Source organism: Schistocerca piceifrons, chromosome 7 (genome assembly GCF_021461385.2).
Source record: "Schistocerca piceifrons isolate TAMUIC-IGC-003096 chromosome 7, iqSchPice1.1, whole genome shotgun sequence".
Taxonomy (NCBI): Eukaryota; Metazoa; Arthropoda; class Insecta; order Orthoptera; family Acrididae; genus Schistocerca; species Schistocerca piceifrons.
This window is the reverse complement of record NC_060144.1, coordinates 274367850-274388928: the sequence shown is the minus strand read 5'-3', so window position 1 is coordinate 274388928 and position 21079 is coordinate 274367850. Positions and strand designations below refer to the sequence as shown.

General features: G+C 40.5%; 1 protein-coding gene across 2 annotated transcripts in view; it reads right to left on the bottom strand.

The window, feature by feature from the left end:
- Positions 1-9584: 9584 nt before the first annotated feature.
- The window catches only part of LOC124805118 (katanin-interacting protein-like), a 323814-nt gene continuing 312319 nt past the window's right edge, over positions 9585-21079 (bottom strand). For both annotated transcript variants that reach the window (XM_047265570.1, XM_047265571.1), the window contains exons 14-15: positions 13873-14015; positions 9585-10061 (exon numbers count right to left, since the gene is read on the bottom strand). In XM_047265570.1, coding sequence (XP_047121526.1) covers positions 9926-10061; positions 13873-14015 — 279 coding nt within the window. In that variant the 3' untranslated portion in view covers positions 9585-9925. The remainder of the gene's footprint in view (positions 10062-13872; positions 14016-21079) is intronic.

Genomic DNA, 21079 nt, shown 5'->3' with positions numbered 1-21079 from the left:
ATCCGGGCAACCCTTAAATGGCCGTAACTGCCCAATGTGTACCATCGTTGTTATAGTTGGCAGCTCAAGCTTAACATTAATGGGGATGTGGTTTCGACAACTTGGTATGGCCCTTGATACCTTGTGAGGAACTTCTTTGTTTTCCCTTTTTGCTTATAGGGGCTGGACAGCATTACCCATTGCCCCACTCTATACTACGGTAAACTTTCTTTCCGCTTTAGTGGGTCTTCCTGCCTATCCAAAGGCTTTGTATTTGCCTTTTGTACCCATTTCCAAACATCCAGAATTGTCCGTGTGAATTGACGTACAGATTCACCGGTCCTTCCTTTCTGTAGCCTCACCAAATCAAACGGTGATGGCATTTCTCAACTGTACACTACCTCATATGGAGACAAACCGGTATTTGTATGGACTTTTGCATTGTATGTACATACAATGTGCTACAAAAACTCGTCCCACTGATGGTGATGAGAATCCACATAAAAACTCAGCATCTTCCCGACTTTTCTGTGTCCCGTTCTGTCCTTCCGTTGGCCTGTGGATGCAATGCGCTCATCCTCAACTTCTTTATGTTCAACAATTTGTCCAGTTCCTTCATTAAATCTGACATGAAGTAGGTCCCTTGGTCAGTAATTATTGTCCTTGGTACATCAAACTAAAAAATTCAGTTGTTTACTGAGGCCTGCACGACCATTGCTGCCTACTGATTTGGCATAGCCACCATCTCCATGTACCTTGAAAAATGATCTATTATTGTCAGAATGAATCTGTACACCAATGGTGTTCACCTAAAAGGACCTAAGACATCAATCCCCAGCAAAGGAAAAGGACATGTCGCTTCCGGTAATCATTGTAGCCGTATCTGTTTCCGACTCAAATCTGCTCTCTGGGCACATGGTACACAATTCTTGAGATACTGATCCACATCTACTTTCCTACCTCTCCAGCAATACCTCTCCGCCACTCTCCTATTCATCACTCTACACCCTCCGTGATCATGTGGTTCCTTTAAAACCTCATCCCTCAACTTCGCTGGCACTACTACCCTTGGCCCGAACTTTGTTTCCCTGCACAAATGACCATCGTACATATTAAATTGTGGCTGTGTCCGATACAATTTACAATCGTTGTCCGCGTCCTGTAATTCTTGCCATACTGCTAGGTCATAACCTATGACTTCTACTTTTGCCACCTTCCTACTTAGTGCATCCACATTACCGTGCTTCTTCCCAGGCTTGTGCACCACCTCGTAGTCGAACTCACTAAGCCTCACAGCTCACCTAGCTAGTCTAGTGGACGGATCCTTCAACCCCAACAACCACTTCAATGCAGCATGATCTTTCACTATCCGAAATCTTATCCCATATAAATAACATTTAAAATATGTGATTCCATAGATTATGCTAAGCATTTCCCTCTCAGTTGTTGAGTAATTCCTCTCCACTGCATCCAACTGCCTAGACACATAGGCCACAAGATGTTCTTTCCCATCAATTTCCTGACTAAGAACACACCCTAATGCCTGATTCGATGCATCACATGCTAGTATGAACTCCTTTTCAAAATCTGGAAACACAAAAATTGGACTTGATGTTAACACTTCTTTCAGTTTGTCAAATGCTTTCCGACACTCTTCTGTCCACTCAAATTTCACACCCTTCTGTAACAATTGTGTCAATGACTGTGCTACATCTGCAAAACCATTCAGGAACTTTCGATAGAAATTGCAAATCCCAATGAATGACTGCACTTCCTTAACCATTTTCAGTTCCCGAAAATCCCTTACAGCCTGTACCAACCTCAGATCTGTTCGCACTCCATTCTTACTGATAATATGACCCAAATATTTTGCTTCTTCTAATACAAAATGGCACTTCTCCAGGCTCAACACCAAATGAGCTGAGAGAGAGAGAGAGAGAGAGAGAGAGAGAGAGAGAGAGAGAGAGAGAGAGAGAGGGGGGGGGGGGGGGGGCGGAGGGATTGGGGGGGGGGGGGGCAAGAAAACTGACCGTAATGCAGGCGATGGGCTCAAATATCGTACTGGACAGATGACGTCTGCTATTCTGACACCAAATGTAGTGGCGACTTCTGCCACCGAATGTATCAGGGTGACCCAATGTAGTGGGAAGAGGTAGAAGGCACTGTATTAAGACTCGTCTGAGCTTTCCAAATAATTTATTGTTTCCAACCACACAGTGCCCCGTTCACCTTGGTGTGTGTCACAGGGTCCTGCAATGTTGAGACCACCACCCAGGGAACCAGTGCAATGGGCTGCTGTGTGTCGGCCTTGTAGGGCCACATCGTCAGGGCTGCGCCAGGATCTGGCTCAACGGTCTTCTTCCCCATTGACTCAGCACTGCTCTGCTGAGAGCCGCCGAGCAGCCCGCTGCTTCCTTCCTCGCTGGCGTAGCTGAGATCGCAGTGACCACAAGTGCCCATGATACAGCGTCCGAATCTGCGGCCCTCGCCTCGGGATGCCTCTGATGTGTGTTGGAAGCCAGGATGACTGCCTGCGGTAGTAAGCCAAAGAGTGGCCCACCACTGGCTGGCTGTCCACAGACCCTGCGTCAGCCTCAGAGGGTCGAACCAGCGATCCACCGTGGACTGGGACGCTGGTACCCCATCTCTGCTGCTGCGTGTAGCTGGTGGTGTGACACGCCCCGCCATCCAGGAGAACTGTCACACTTGAATGAATCTCGTTAGAAAACGGCACCTATTTATACCCGGCTGTGCACCTCTGTTTTGCTAACGCACCACTCCAAGTCACATACTCACCACACCTAGGTTGCACCAGTGGGTCCCTTCTGGTTGTAACTTGCGCCATGCAAACTGCCGCATTTACTCTTTTCAGCCGCTTGATGGCCCTGTGGCCTCCATTCTACTTCGCAACCGCTGGTCAGCGTAACTTACTGTCAACTGGCCCGCACCTGGCTGTAACTTGTGCACTCAGAAATGTTGCACTGAATCTAACTTTCCTATCTTAAACTGTGGTGCCTCTACAGCTTTTTGCAAATTGTCGTCATCACTGTCACGAGCAACTTTTCTGGGATTTTGGGCTGGATGTAACTAAACACAACTGAAAAGGTTTTCAAATGAAACAGGTGATTACGAATATCATGCATGTTAACTGGAGGCTGCAGACTTTCTGGCATTACATGGTTTAACAAGTGAGCTGTTAAACTGTTGGGTGACATCCTGTGCTGTTTCTGTGGTTTCTACACATATAATGCCCATAACTTGTTCTGAACATCTGTTAGAATTAATCCATCTTGTACGACAAGTGTCAGCATATCAAACTCGACTGTAATAATATATCCACAAGTAACAAAATGGCCTAAGGCTGACACAATTCATTTCATCGTCTCTTGTATCATCTGCAGCACTTGTGTAACATAGTTAATCTTTGAAATTATGTAGAGGCACTTGTGTAACATAGTTAATCTTTGAAATTATGTAGAGAGTGACAAAGGCTACTTTTTGGATTTTGTCGAGCTTCGTAATATAGTTGAACCATGACATATGGTCATTTGTCTTTTGATCATCTGTGAGGCGCATGCGTGGTGTTACCAAAGAAATTCACTGTGGTATGTGGGAGTTAATCGCTGGATTCGGCCTTGACCAGAGAGTGGCCTCCATACAGCAAAGGCGAGTTCCACTGCACACATAACAAGAGAGGTGTATGGAGTGGGCCTGCAGGTGAGATGGATGAGATGAGACAGTGTTTGGACTCTGTGCGTGTGCCGACATTGGGTCCGTGGCAAGTCAAGGAAGGCAGGTGGATTGAGGTTCATCATCATGGATGAAGAAGATGGGAAGTGGCTGTTGACTATACACATGGTTTGTCAACCTTAGCATATTTTGAGGCATTGTGGTCATTCAAACAGAGTGATCCAGGTTTCAATCCCGCCGAAGGAAGTGGTTATGTTGAAGAGTGTGGTATAACAGTGTTATAAATGAGTATCTGTTAGAAGTGTGACGGGATATTGAGAATGCCACTGACCAAAAGACTCTTGCAAAGATGAGTTTCGAGGAACTATTGTGTTGCACATATTTCAATTTTATGACACTTTGAGGAATGGCAAGCTGATTTGTATTTTGTGGTGTAATGTTCATATTGAGGTCAGAGAGAACTGTCACAAGTAATTTTGGAAAGCTGACCAGTGAAAGGGGTGGGTAAGTGATTAGTAATTATTTGTTTGTCCTCGGTAGTATATGATAAAAGTTTGACAATTGCAAAACGAAAAAGTAAAAAGCTATGCATGTAGTTCTAAATTTGTTCAATGTGTAACAACTGTCAAAGAGTAACTGATGCATGTTTTTAATTAAAGCTATCTAATTTCACTAAATTTCCTCAAATTATGATTGGTAAGTTAAAAGATTGAAAATTCTGAATGAACAAGGTGGTAACAGACATTGTGAGTAAAGTTTTATACACAAACAGAAGAGCAACTTTAAACAGCCAGGTTGGTTGGTTGGTTGGTTTGGGGAAGCGAGGTCATCGATCTCATCGGATTAGGGAAGGAAGTCGGCCGTGCCCTTTCAAAGGAACCATCCCGGCATTTGCCTGGAGCGATATAGGGAAATCACGGAAAACCTAAATCAGGATGGCCGGACGCGGGATTGAACCGTCGTCCTCCCGAATGCGAGTCCAGTGTCTAACCACTGCGCCACCCCCGCTCGGTAAACAGCCAGGTACACTATTGTACGGCATTAATTGTGATGACAGGTTTCAGCAAACTATGTTGCCATCATCAGATCTTATGCAGTATATTTCACTGAATGTTGACCAAATGCAATGTATATTGTATTGTATCATAGAAAGATATTTCATGGACATGAGAACAATAGTGTAGCAAGAAGTCAAGCATAAAATAACTATTACATGAAACAATGACACACACACAAATACAAACACAAACACACACACACACACACACACACACACACACACACACACATTAGTGTTAATATTAATGAGCACATCATTATTTTTACTCCTACTAATGCAACTAAACTTAATTTATTTTTTTACTGTCTACCAGTATTGAAATTGAAATTTGTCACTGGAATAGAAGAAGTTATCCAAGATAAATGGTTTTAAATTAGATTTAAAACATGCTCTGCTATGTGTCAGACATTTTATATTATTGGGAAAATGATCATAACATTTTGTTGGACTACTTTCTGAGCCACCGATAGCTCTAATAATGAGTAATAAAAGTAATTTTTCCATCTTTTAAAATTGTGATGGATTATTTATGACAAATTTCATTAGAAAATATATTCATTGTAACAATGCAGTTAAAATGTATAGCTCCTTGGAGAGGTACCTACATGACATCCGTGGATGAACACTAAATTTTATTCTTGCTGCTCACTTTTGTACACTCAATACTTTCTTCCTAAGTGATGAATTACTGCAGAAAATTATTCCATAACGCATTACTGAGTGGAAATAAGAAAAATGTGTCAGTAGGGTTCAAATGGCTCTGAGCACTGTGAGACTTAACTGCTGAGGTCATCAGTCCCCCCAAGGCAGGATTCGAACCTGCAACCGTAGCGGTCGCGCGGTTCCAGACTGTAGCGCCTAGAACCACTCGGCCACCCCGGCCGGCATGTCAGTAGGTTCGTACATTTGTTTCCAGAATTAGCAATTATACAAGGAGCAAAAGTAACTAAACTTAGTTGTCTGAGAAGCTCAGTAGCATGCTTCTTCCAGTTCAAGTATTCATCAATATGAACATCCAAAAATTTGGAGCTTTCTACCCTATTTACTGACTCCTACTCAAGTAAAACATCAATTGTTGGTATGACTTTATTTGTTGTACAGAACTGAATGTAGTGTTCTTTTTTCTTTCTTTCGTTTTTATAAATTTGAGGAACATCCATTTTCAGAGGACCACTAAATCGTTCTTTGGAAAATATCATTTACCATTTCTTCTGTCACTTTCTCTCTAATGAGATTTATCATAAAACTGGCATCATCTGCAAAAAGTACTAATTTTGCTTGTTGAATGTTAAGTGAAGATCATAAATGTGTATAAGGAATAGGAGTGGACCCAAAATTGAACCCTGTGGTACTCCCTTTGTGATCTTTCCACAGTCACTACAGTTTTCTATTTTTCTGAAATTGTCGGAGTTCTTCAGCAAAACATTTTACATTCAGTTTATTCAGTATAATTCAAACCAGCTGTGTATAAAGCCATCAATTTCATACAACATGATTTTCTCAAATGGAAATGGAAATGCCGTGTGGCGAGGACCTCCCATCAGGTAGACTGTTCGTCTAGTGCAAGTCTTTCGAGTTGACACCACTTCGGTGACTTGCGTGTCAATGGGAATGAAATTATGATAAGGACAACACAATACCCAGTCACTGAGCAGAGAAAATTCACGACCTAGCCAGGAATCGAACCTGGGCCATTAGGTATGACACTCCATCGCACTGAGCACTCAGCTACCAGGGTCGGACATTTTCTCAAATAGAGTAATATGATCTACACAAGGTCACAAAAAATACCATCTAGCGATACATTATTATTTAAGGCTTGTACTATTTGATGAGTTAATATATAAATAACATTCTCATTCAAGAAATCCTTCTGGGATCCAAACTGTTTCCATTTAAGTATGGGACTACTCACGAGTACATTACTTTTTGAATACTTTGGAGAAAATTGCCTGTAAGGAAACTGGATGATAATTGCTTGAGTCTGTCTTGCCACCTTTCTTATGAAGAAGTTTGACAATTGCATATTTTAACCTATCTGAAAAAATTCCCTGTGCCAGTGATGCATTGCATATATCACTGAGGACATTACTTAGTAAGCTGGAACAACTTTTCAGAATTCTGTGTGAAATTTCATCAGCCCCGCATTAGTCCCCCCCCCCCCCCCCCCAAGTGTATTGATTTCAATGGAGGATGTTGGTGCTACTTCTCATTGCTCAAAGTTTTATGAAATGACATTTTTAATATATTCTCTTCCTTCTTCAACTGCAACATTTTGTGCTATATTTTTACTACATTTAGAAAGTGACTGCTGAAAGTACTTGCAATTTGTGAAATATCAGTTCCAACATTGTTATTTAGTTTAGTTGTTATGGAATCTGTCTGTTTTCCTGTTTGACAATGTCTCACATAGTTTTAATCTTATTACCTGCATTATTTGTTTCTGTCAGGACACGCATACTTATGGACATTTTAATGGTTTTCCTTAAAATTCTACATTATTTTTTGTAGCATGCAAGTGATATCGGTTCTTGACTTAACTGACCATTACATAAATTTTCATCTTATATGAGATTTTGATTTCCTTAGTTACCCACATGACTTACTTGTTTTTTAATGGAGCTTCTCGATAACATGCACCCACAGCATCATCTGGCAAAAGACCTGACTCACACTGCTCATCTTCCCTCTCTTTGCCTCATGTGTTCTTCCCTAGCCTCTCTCCACTTACATCTATCCAGATAACTACTTTTGACAATCAATGTTGTGTGTACTCTTCCTGGAAAAAGAGCACAAACCTGAAGGAACCACTCTCACATATACTCTCCCTTTTATGTCTCCCTCTTCACCACCATGTCCATGCCCTTCACCCCCTTCCCCCACCCCCTTCCCTTCCCACTATCCCTGATAGGCTCTACCCTCTGAACTACTTTCATTTTTGTACAGTCACTGAGTCACCTGACAAAAGACTAGCCTCACACTCCTCTACTACCCTCTTCCTTGCTTCAACCATCCTTCCCTACTCCCTCCCCATCCCCATCTATCCAGGCAACTACTTTCAATAATTGATTTTCAATAAATAGTCCCGCTACTACCATGAGTGTAGAAGTTTGTGTGTGTGTGTGTGTGTGTGTGTGTGTGTGTGTGTGTGTGTGTGTGTGTGTGTGTGTGCGTCCGTCTGTCCATCCTTCTACTAGAAAAAGAGCAAGAGCTCACAAGAACCCCTCTCCCTTAATCTCTACCCTCCTGTCTCCCTCTTCACCTCCACCTTCTTCTCCTTTCCTCTCCCCCCTCAGTATCTGATCCGGTATGCTCTACTTTCTGAACTCTTCATCTTGTAGTGCAGCCGCTGAGTCATCTGGTGAAAGACCTGCATCACACCACCCAGTACCTCCTCCTTGTCTCATGTGTCCTTCCCTACTCCATCCCCACCTCCATCCACCCTGGCAACTACTTTCGATAATTGGTTCTTTCGATAACTGATTCTCAATAATCAGTTTCGCTGCTACCACAAGCGTGGACATTTGGGTTTCTGTGTGCTTGTGTGTGTATGTACGATTGATTGTACTCCAACCAGAAAAAGAGCAAGAGCTCAAAAGAACTCTTCTTCCTCGCTCTCTCCCCTCCCTGTCTCCCTCTTCACCACCACGTCCTCTCCTTTCCTCCCCTCCCAGACACTGGACTCACATTCGGGAGGACGACGGTTCAATCCCGCATCCGGCCATCCTGATTTAGGTTTTCCGTGATTTCCCTAAATCACCCCAGGCCAATGCCGGATGCTTCCTCTGAGAGGGCACGGCCGACTTCCTTCCCCATCCTTCCCTAATCCGATGAGACCGATGACCACGCTGTCTGGTCTCCTTCCCCAAACCAACCAACCAACCAACTTCCCCTCCCTCCCCCCTTCGCCTTCTCGCTACCCCTGTTATGCTCTAACCTCTGATCTTTTCATCCTGTCATGCAGCTGCTGAGTCACCTGACAAAAGGCTTACCTTACACTACCCATCCACCCACTACTGGCCTCAAGCATCCTTCCCTGTCCCATTCTTCACCTCTGTCTTGCCATTTGTTTCTAAGCACCATGCAGCAATCCTCTGTAGGTAAGTTGTTGCCTTTCCCTTATTTTATACATTTTTCCATCCAATAATTTACATGTTCTTTAAAGGTTTAAATGACTTAATGGTGGATACTGTACGAAACATTGCCAAAAGTCAAGTCAGTTCCACACTCAGGAAATGATCTTTGGGAACAGGAGTGAGGATCCTGTATTGCCATCATGGACAAGGTCCTAATAAGGCAGTGTGCTGTTGCTTTCCTTTGAACTGTTACTGAGAGTCAGGGGTGTCTCAGTGTGGAAGAGCGTGATGAGTACTTGTACAGTATACTGTAGTGTAGTGTCTTCATGTCATGACAGGTTAGTTACTCCAATGAGGAAAAGTAATATGGAACATGTGTCAAAGACTATTGCATGTATTCATATCTTAACTGTTGGTGTGTTATGTTTTCTAATGAAAGGGGGATAACCAATCCAGCATGTGGGTAAAGTGCGAAACACTCTGTAAAACTCCTCCAGGCTGACTGGTGTATTAGACCAATCATCATTAATATGGTGTGTGGATTCAATCTGAATCAGATTCTCTTGACTGTTCCACAAGCTGCTTGTTCAACTGTACACAAAATAGGTTTGATTTTTTTCTTTCCTTTTCTTCCTGTATTTTTTTTTTTTCTTTTTGAAGAATGTAACAAAGTGTTTCTAATTTGTTACAGCTCTTCTGACTACTTGGGATTCAGAAATTTGTGGAAGAATCAATCTGTAAAAATCACCACAATACATTTAAATTTAATTCAGCTCGTAAATATGTGTACATTTTGCAATTACTATGTAACATTTTCAGCTTGCTTCGGGCTGAATATATTCACATAAAATACTTGAGATCATTTGCTCATCTTGGTAGTGTTTACTCCCTAACAGAAAAACACAGATAAAGTATATATATAAGTTTCTAACTGAGAAAACTCGGCTGTTTCTCTTCCTGAAGATTTATGAGTAAGGCACATACTGAAGTGAATACTTACAAATGGATACATGTGATTCCAGAATGTGTGGAACACAAACCTCAACAAACAAAAATACCCGGACAATTCTTCACAGAAGAAATAAAAAGCTGCTGCACACTTAACCAGATCAGTTGGCCTCTAATCTTCCATTTCTCTGTGGATGATAGAGGTCACAGGCCGGAGTGATGGGTCGGCAGAGGTACAAGAACTTCCACCTGATGTTACTCGTTTGTAGTCATTTAGAAGACGAACATGATGGCCGTGGCCTTTATGTCTGCAAAATGAAAAGAGCTTTCTGAAAAAATAATTGAGATTCTATTGACCATTTACAGTGTGAAATTTCCATTTACGGAAGCAGATAATTCATGATTATTGTTGCCAATAATGAAAACACGAGTTAGTATTCTCTAAAATGTTTCTAATGAATATATCCGACAAAAAAGCTAGCACTTACTACAACAGATTTGTCAGATTCATAATGTATTTAATCCTGGTGTCCCGGCTCTAGCATGGTGAGTAAGGTTACACCAATAAATGGGTACACCAATAAATCATTAAATATGTATGCATTTACATCACATCATTAATAAGACTCATAGTTGGAGATCAAATTCAAGTTGTATAAGAACAGAAATGGAAATCAGTTGTGTATTTCTCAAAGGAATTACTGTAGAATTTGCCTTTATCAATTTAGGAAATTATGGAAAATCCTAATCTGAAAGGTCAGGTGGGGATTTCAGCCTGGCTCCAGCCAAGTGACTGTCAAGGGCGCCATTACACATGGATGGATGCGTTTATACTCTAGACCCTCTAAAACACCACAGAAAATACAGGAATAAAATTAAATTTTCATTGATTTTGTATTTGGTGCATGTCTCTAATTCAAATATTCATGAGTGTGATTGATTATTTAGTGACATATTTCATCATCTTCAGTCATGATTTGTGGATTATTTCACTATTCATTAGTCTTAGGTGCAACATTAAAATTAGGAAACTGAACAAGCTCTTAAATTATTCCATTGATGTAAATTGTCTATACCAAGTAAAGTGACGTAGACAGGCCACCCCACAAATATCCAGAATGTGTAAATACAGAACTAGTTATTGAATTATTCCAATGACCTAAGTTCTCTACACCAGGTTAAGTGGCTTAGACAGGCCACCCCACAAATATTCATAACGTGTAAATACACAGTCTAGTCACATTAATGTGACCATCTGTCAAAAGCCTGAATAAACTCCCTTTTCCCATGCAGAAATGCAGGAAGAGAGTCGATGAGGTTCTGGAAGGTACTGAGAGGGATGTGCAGGCATGCCGACTACAATGCCATGGCCAGCAGCATTAGGTTCCTTGGTTGATGATCCATGACTTAAACAGCCCGACTGACATAGTCCCATAGATTCTCGACTGGGTTTTAAACCGGGGAGTTTGGAGGCCAGGGAGCACAGTAAACTCATTCTGGTGTATGTACATACACTGTGAGCTGTGTGACATGCAGCATTGCCTGCTAGTAGATGCCATTGTTCCAAAGAAAAAAGAAGCTTGTAGGGGTGGTTATGGTCCCCAAGGATAGATGCATACTGCTGTTGATCCAATGTGTCTTCCAGAATGGCAAGACCACACAGAGAATGCCATGAAAACATTCCCCAGACCATAACGCTCCTTCCTATGACCTGGGCCCTTTTGACAATTATTGCATCGCTGTACATACTGACAGTCATTGGTCCAACGGAGCGTAAAATGTGATTCATCTGAAATGGGCACCTGCCACCCATCAGTGGATGTCCTGTTGCAGTACTGGCATCTAACTCCAGCCATCATTGCTGATAAACAGCAGTCAGCATGGCAATGTACCACATGTATGGCTTTGCAATTCATGTATCCAATGATCTAAATATGGCAATATAACTTTGCCGAAACTAGCAATTAGGGTTTATATCAACTATGATCTGAACAATAAAACTTCTATTTTGGAAGCTTTTTTGCAATGTATAAAGATTGCTCTACTTCTGACAATGACAGGTAATTAGAGTAAAGTACATCAAATTGTAACATTCATTTGGAGTACACGAATCTGGCAGCTTGGGTGCGCCAGAAAAAGTTTTCTGTGTAGCAGGAACGTTTCTTGCTAGCGCTCCAATGGCACTTCAAGTAGCCAGAAGTGGGAGAAGGTATTGCTCTTACTCAACTCAAATGCACATGTGCATGAGGCCGCTAGCAACTGTTCGAAATGAACATAACATAAACACTTGTGACTTCACGCTCATCGGAAGCAGTCTGCTGTTCTGAAATATTCCATAGTCTTCATCCTGAAGCCTTTGACACATTTTGCTGTTTATCTGTTCTACCAGTGAAAACTACAAAAAATTAACAAAAGACTAAAACAACGAAAAATCCCCAGAATTCTACAAAATTCCTGGGTTTTTCCTGGATTTCCTGGTTGTCCTGGAACTTATACACCCTGGATACACACTCTCCATCCCATCTGACGTCTCCTCAATTTCTAGTGCAGCAGCTAGAACTCATGTCAACAGAACTTCCTCTGTCTCTATAGGAACCTCATAAAACAAACTTTGCACACGAGCCCACAAAAAGTAGTCCGTAGAAGTCGGACCGTTTCGGCCTACCTATCATTCACCATACCATCTGTTGTGATGTCTGCGAGCCATAGGTGAGAAGTGAGACGGTACACAATCATGCTGAAACCACTTTTCCTGACAGATATTCGTGGCAAAGCTTCCAAAATGAGTCCAATATCATAGGCAAATCAAGTATGCAGGATTAATTAGCTTGAGTGGAAGCAGATATGGCCAAATGACATGACCTTCCAAGAAGACCTGCCCACACGTTAATACAAACTGGTGCTGAAATCCCTGAAAATGCATGGCACGAGGGTTTTTTTCTGCCCAGACATAGTTGCTTCGTGAATTCAGAACACAGTCCCTAGTGAACTTACTTAATATCTGTGAACAGAACTCAACTTGGAAACAGTTGTGCACTGACGCAGTGGTGCAGGAATCAAATGCAATAGGCAATGCATTGTGGAAAATCAGCTGGACCCATAGTGTGTACCCTTTGTAAGTGATATGGATGTAATTGTTGCTCACATGGAAGGTCCCAGACAATACCATCTAACACTCACTGCACACACAATTTTTCGAGTACTTATTGCCGGGTTCTCTTCAATGCAATGCAATACGTCTTCTCCAAATTCAGGTGTGCAGCATTGCTGTGGAGCACCACAGTCCTGCCTTCTCACAGTGAAGGTACCTGTTTCTCGCAGCAGCTGCATAACTTGGGAAAAATGTTTGTGCGATGGTGTGCTACGTGGTGGAAAACCTTTATGGTACAGCTGACCAGCAGCTCCTCCCTTACCTCGAGCTTTGCTATAGACAAGGAGCATGTCTATGTGTTCCAAAAATATGTACCAAACCATGTTTACTATATCAGAGACACACAGGCATTGAATAGGTCTCGCAGTAAGGCAGGTTTAAGTGACAACAGATGACTGTCTGAAGTAGTACACACCATTTTCTCTATCCTACTGTACACCACGACAAGTATCTCTAAGACTTTTATCTTTCCCTCAGTGCACATGAACGCATTACACATCTGAAGTATTTGTAGAATGGAAATGGTACTTTCCTGGACATGGGTTCCTATTCAAAATGTTAAGTATTCACTCCCATCTACAAGCCCTTGAAGTTTGTGACGAAAATTTCTGAACACCCTGTATATCAGAATGAAGTTCGGTCATCAGTTTGACAATTGCTTTTATTTTGCTTTACTGGCTTCACAGATTAATCTGGCTTGTTCAGAAGCCTACAAAACTTGGGATACTAAGTAAAGTTTTGTAATACACATCTTATAATTTACATAAATGTGTGGTCAAGGTCTAATGATTTATAGTATCTCAAACTTTGTAGGCTTCTGAAGATGATAGATTAATCTGTTAAGCCAGTAAAGCAAAATAAAAATAACTGATGACTGAATTTTATTCTGAAACATGATTGTTGAGTTGTGAATACTGATGTACGATTTACTTATTTGCTCAAGAATAAATGTCTAATTCAAAACTCACCTGACTTCCGTGCTTTGTTCTTGACTAATTAAATCCGTATTCAACGTAAACAGGACAGTGCGATATGGAACTCTTGATGATCCTTGTAAATGTGATGCCTGATCAAGTTCACCATTGTAAACTAGAAGATCATCTACCAATATCTAGAAAAAATTTGAATTATATTGAGTTGCTGTACAAATGCCATATTATTTATAATAAAAACACTGCTTTAACATATTTTAATACCAGCCTCACTTAAAAAGTTTGCGTAAAATGACCCTGTATAAAATGTATTAGAATTATTCTGAAAATTATGAGACTTAATGAGAATTCTGGACTTTTGGAAAACTTAATTTCTCATATTTTTGAAGTAGTCTCCACTAAGTTACATATGCAAATACTTCCTTTTTAACCAGTCAGAAAAAATTAATGCAATAAACTTCTACTCAAGCTTGTTCTTGTATGTTTCACTTTGTTTATTTTGATAAATTTAGGAAGAAATACTCCTAAATAACAATTTACAGTTACTGTCCTCTCTTCTTCATACGTTACTGGGGAGCTGTTCCAATTTACAATCTTAACAGTGTAAAGAAGCTTATTACTCACTCTATCTAAGTTCTCTACATGTTTTGTTGGATGAGCACCATGAATTGCCACATCACCTCTGGCTCACATTAATACATCCATACTTTACCACCAGATATGAAAATGACTAGTGATTTTCAAATGCTGGGATTGAACCTGGCATCTGTAATCTACAATAATTTCTCAGACGAATGGCCAGGCGGTTCCCACAGACAGACACAACATTTTGACAACAGGACGAAATGTCATCACCAGACAAGTTGATGCACTGATATCGAGAGTTGGAAGTGATGCCATCTTACACTTGTGGGATCCTAACCCCTCCCAGAGATGGCACCGATGAACCAGACGTCCTAAGTTTGCACACCAATACTTTGTTTGGTTCACTGTCACACGGACCAACATCCCAGTAATCCCATTGATCACGACTTCACTCTACCATTAGCACTGGGCTCTCTAGGTTTAGCGTCAGCAGAAATAAGAAGTCTATGGCCAAACAGTGTGTATATTTTCATGTTGTGCCAACTTTTGAGAAAAAACAATGCAGTCGCTACATAGTGTACATGTGATGAATTTCGTCTGCTGTTTTGTAGTGTTGTGTTTGAATATTCTATCACGCTTTTATCTCTAGCTTACAGTAGTCTATTTGTGCTGCAGCACAATTTGTCTCTACTCTTCACTCTTCATCTTGACAGTCATGCAAGGCGAGGAGCTAATATTTGTTGTTCACCGAGACCTATTCTCTCACAAGAATACTTGAGTGAACAGCATTTTTCCAATTTTAGCATGTTGATCATTGAACTCTAGTTTTGACCTCTATTTTTCTTTAGACAGATGGAGGATGATATAATAAGGATCCCCAAGAATTTAAATTATATTGTCTCTTTTATGATCAAAACCCAACCTGCATCTCTGTTTTGTCAAAATATGTGGAATGTTTGGTGATATCTTAAACATGCGTAACAGTGGTGTGCAGTTCAGAGTTACCCTACAGTTCTTGTCATTTGAATTATATCTGAAACCTCACATTGACAGTTGTAATGCTCAGGAGTGACCCAATTTTGGTATGCAGGCAAAATATGTATCACACCTGTTGCTTCTCCATACTGTGGGCAACTTACTATAGGAGACTTTGTACTGTCAGAGTTGACTGTCACTGGAAAGTCCTGTTTGAAGAAGAAATACTTTGCAGAAGTTCTTCAAGTTGATGAACAAGCAGAGCAGGTCTTGCTGAAGTATATGCAACCCAGTGGGAAATGCTGGATTTGGCACACAGAAGATGACATATCTTGGTAAAATATTTCAGTAATCTCCCAGAAAGTAAAACCACCCAAGCTGTTGAATAACAGGGGACAATTTGTTTTTCAGTAGTATTGAAATAGGCCTAGTTCTCTCTTGTTTAAGTTTTTATCATTTTAACATAATAATTAAAGTATTTTCTTGCTGTTTTGTTTTAAATTTCACCCAATAATATTGATGTATCTATGTGTCACACCCGCAACATGAAGGGAAAAAATATGTTGTCTTTTGGAAGTGTCTGTGAATAAAAGTTATCATATCTTGTGTTTTATTACTCCTTTCTTCACTGTGTAGAAAATTATCAACCATCCTGATTCAGAAGTAGAAGACAAAATAACTAAAGAACACAGCTATGGGCAAATGAAGGGTAAAGTTTTGTCACACCCACAAAACTTCTTCATGATTTTTTTAGCAGGTTGAGTGTAAAATTAAGAGCTAAAATTTTTACAGGAGCTTTACAACATGCTATTCTATTCACTAAATTAAAGTTAGCCTTACTCTGACACCTGAAGTACAAATAAATATAACTTTACGCGTGAAAAATGTGACAAAATGTCACACCCGCAACAGTGGAATGACCCACTGGTTCATATGAGAAGGTTTACGTTAATACCATGTGCTCTTTCCTTCTGACTGAAACTTGCAAAACTGTGCTACAGCAAATTATCTTCCATTTAAAGTAACATGGTGTTATGTTAGGGTTCATTGTGTTCATTTGAGGTAGGATTTATTCTAATTTGTCTTTCTCATGAGGCAAAATTGCAAACATGTTGTGCATGTAGCAGAAAAGAGCAAGTGTGCTATCATGAAGCTGATTTCAGTGCTACCTATTCAAAGGGATTCACATACAGAATCGCAACAGTAGGGCAGATGAGGCTGCTCTCTGCTACCTTAGACTGTTCATGCAGATCTACATCACGCAAGGGAAACCTTTGGTGACCCACAGGCCTGATTCACATACTTGCATAAGCTCAGGGGCTGCCTTCTCACACAGAAGCACCGTTCCCAGCACATAAAGTCAAAACTCTAGTGTGTGAGGTTAATGTTTATGGGATAAGACACCAATATAAATGTTACCCCTTTCCTGAGATGTGATGCAAGCAAATTACGCATCAACATACGCATTTTTGAGAGTACCTTCATTTTCTGTTCACCTGGAATTTCTTCCACGGGCCAGATGTGGCTTGTGCACCAATATTTGCTGCACATGATCTACAGCAATACTCGACAAGTGACCTGATGGTGTGTGGCAGAGGGTACTTCTCGTACCAATAACTGGTTCCCATTTCCTTGTTCCACTCGCAATTAGCATGCGGGAAGAATGATTGTCAGTATGCCTTTGTTTCAGCTCTAATTTCTTGAATTTTCTCATGTGGTCATGGAGGAAGTAATATGTTGTCTAATTCTTCCAGAAAGATCTCTCTCGAAATTTCAACAGCACACATTTCTGTGACGTACAATGTCTCCTTTAGTGTCTGTCATTGGAGTTCATTAATCATATCCGTGATGTCCCATGTCGACTAAATGTTCTTGCGGCAAAATGCACTGCTCTTCATTGGATCTTCTCTACCTCTTCTATCAGTCCTACCTCGTATTGGTCCCAAACTGATTAACAATACTCAAGAATCAATCAAACTACAAAAAGATATGTCCAGATAGGGCCGTGTCTCATTAAGTCTGTCATGTCATTGAATTTCTCACCAATTTTGTTGAGAGACTCTTCTAGCAGCACACTGACAAAAATGGAAACCATTTGAAAGTTGAAATGGATGTTAGTGATAGTACAATTTTTTTTTTTTTAATCGGAGCTTTAGATAGAGAGAGAGAGAGAGAGAGAGAGAGAGAGAGAGAGAGAGGGGGGGGGGGGAGGGAATAGGGGGAAAGCAATCATATATATGAATTTATTTTTTTATATAGTCTCCACTTGCGCACGAACACTTTGACAGTGGCATCAAATCAATGTCCTCCAACTGCTTCCTTCACTGTCCAACAAATGAAAATCACAGAGTGATAAGCCCAGATTGTTGGGAGGATGGTTTGATGTGGTCCAGAACAACTCCTGAATCTTTTGTTGAGTTCCAGCAGCTGAGTGGGGTCAAGCATTGTCATGAAGTATGATAACATTCCGGATTGGAAATGCGCCCTTTTTCTGACGATATGCAAGTTTTGTTTGGTCCAAAAGTAGGCAATAGTACACAGTAACCGTAACCACAGTATGAAGAAAGCTGATGAGACTAATTCCTTTAAAATCAAAAAAGACTGTTGCAAGAATCTTCCTCATGGAGAGATGGCTTTTAGCTCTGACAGGTGCAGATTCGTCCTTTTTGTGGCATTCGATGCTGCTTTTTTCAATTCCAAGGTGTACTGGTGCACCCACATTTCATCGCAGATCACAATCAGGCACAAAAAATGTTTCCCTTCAGTTTGGTAGTGTGTCAGTAGCCATTTGCCCACCTTGATACGATGAAATTTGTGTTCTGCAGTGAGAAGACAAGGCACCTACCTTGCAGACACTTTCTGAAATTCAAGGTTGTCAGTAATGATCACTTGAGCACTACTGTAACTCATGCCAACCTCAGTAGCAATTTCAATAACTGTTATTTGGTGATTGTTCTTGAATGGGCTGGCTAAAAATGATAATATTCTGCTCAGTCATGCTGATTCTCAGGTGACATCTGTGAGCTGCAGTCTCAACTGTTTCTCATTCTTGTAGAAACTGTTTACACCACGTGTACACTTAAGTCTTTTTCAGGGTGCTGTGCCCTAACTGTGCTGCAAGTATTTTCAAAATTTCACACAATTTTATGCCCTCTGTTGTGAGAAACTTGATTATAATGAGTTGCGCAAAAGACGAAGGTACCTCTTGCTACAACACTGTGATTCTAACTAAAGAAACAGTACGGCAAAATTCTAGCTGTGGAGAGCAATCACTGGAAATCAAAGCAACAATGAGCAGATACCGAACCACTCTCCAGTTACAGAAAGGCGCATAAGGCGAAAATTCTGGTATATATATGATTCAACCTTGTAAGTCTAAATTATTAGAGCTGGTATATGAAGTCCAACAGGTTGTGAATATGGCTTAACATTTGTTGACATATAACTAGGCCTGTCCAGCTACTTGGCAAGGCATGTTGGATCCCAATATAGCTGATTACTGGACCAAGTAGTACACTTTAATTGTGATCCTGGTAAGTTCATATACTCTTGATGGCAACCGAGCGAGGTGGCGCAGTGGTTAGCACACTGGACTCGCATTCGGGAGGACGACGGTTCAATCCCGTCTCCGGCCATCCTGATTTAGGTTTTCCGTGATTTCCCTAAATCGCTTCAAGCAAATGCCGGGATGGTTCCTTTGAAAGGGCACAGCCGATTTCCTTCCCCATCCTTCCCTCACCCGAGCTTGCGCTCCGTCTCTAATGACCTCGTTGTCGACGGGACGTTAAACACTAATCTCCTCCTCCTCCCTCTTGATGGCATGTATTCTGTTACTTCTCAATAGCCTCAATTTGTAGACCAGATGGCCAGTGTAGTTTCAGTACTTTGTAAGGGTACTAATGTGTTTAATATACTATGGAGGTACAAGCAGAACAACAGTAGCCTTGGCAATAATTATAACTGAGTAATCATGAATAGTTTCAAATATAAGGCATTGAGATAGGTTTGCGTATTATTAGTTATGTATTAGTAGGATTCTGGGTTTGTTTGTTTGTTATTTTATGTTTGAGGTACCCCTAGAGCATCACACAGTGATGAAAGACTTCAATTCAATATGCTTATGTCATTGTCAGTAATTCCTTGGAGTCTGCAGTGCTGTGCACCTCGCCATGGAGCCTGACCGTGGTGAAATTCCATAGCTTGAGCTTTACAACAGTTCAAGGTCTCTCTGTGAACGTACTGTATGAAAGAAGGAAAGGGTCAATAGAGAACTATCATGTTTTGTATGCCAAGAATTTGAGTTGCTAAATGTTCACATTGTAAATGTGATAATAAGTCCAAATTTAGTTCTGTGTGTTAGATTTGACCACGTGGAATTAATTATGCATGAAATAGGAAGAAATCTGTGTTGGCAGCAGCAATAAACATGAGATTGCCTGGCACATAAACAAGAATTAAGAAGCTGCCACTAAGAGGTATTTAGGGTATTTAGCTGAAAATAACTACTTTGATTAAACTCAATCATCTCTAATAGATTAATTATCAACTGCAATGGATATTTCCATGCTAACATCAAGTTAAACTACACCAAGAAGAGTTGTGATTATGTGTGCATCCACCACTACACCCACATGTACCTCAATGGCGGTCGGCAGCGTTCAACAAGAACCCTCCCTTAGTTGTCCAATGTCACATTGCAACACACTGCTCCAACAACTGGGGCACTAGCATAAGCAGTTACAGTGCCAGTTTAGAACACAGACAACTGTCTACTTGGTCATACTGTAAACAGTGATATGTAACATTGTGTCAAACAATTATATACAACTTTTGCAGGAGTTAACTAATGGGAAGTGAACAAGATACAAAATATCCATATGCAGACATTTATTGGTATTAATTAAATATTGGTACTTATAGATTTTTAGTACTCTCCTCAGTAAAGTATTTTCCTCTCAAAGACAAACAAATAACAGTCAAAGGAGTTATGTAAACATTCATGCAACATTTTGACCAATTAACCAAACAAATCAATAATATATTTTCTAAAACAGATACCATGTTCAATCAAATGGAGGAGAAAATGTCTGACCTCACATCTCAAATCAATGGTAGGATGGATCATTTGGAACATAGATTAGACATGGGATTCAAACATGTTGAAGAAATAGATATATAACTAGAAATTGTAGAAGATAAACTATGTAGCAAATTCGAACATATACAGGGTGGTCCATTGATAGTGACCGGGCCAAATATCTCATGAAATAAGCATCAAACGAAAAAACTACAAAGAACGAAACTTCACTAGCTTGAAGGGGGAAACCAGATGGCACTATGGTTGGCCCGCTAGATGGTGCTGCCATAGGTCAAATGGATATCAACTATGTTTTCTAGAATAGGAACCCCGATTTTTTATTACATATTCATGTAGTACGTAAAGAAATATGAATGTTTTAGTTGGTTTCCCCCTTCAAGCTACACAAGTTTCGTTCTTTGTAGTTTTTTCGTTTGACGCTTATTTCGTGAGATATTTGGCCTTCCCTGTACAAGCTATTAAATTAAGAAAGGGTGAGTTAGTTAAAAGAGTAGATATTTTGGAAGCAGAACTACTAGAAATGAAATCTAGCTTACAGAAAGTGACAAACAGGAATACAGATATGATATTGATAATGATTGATGA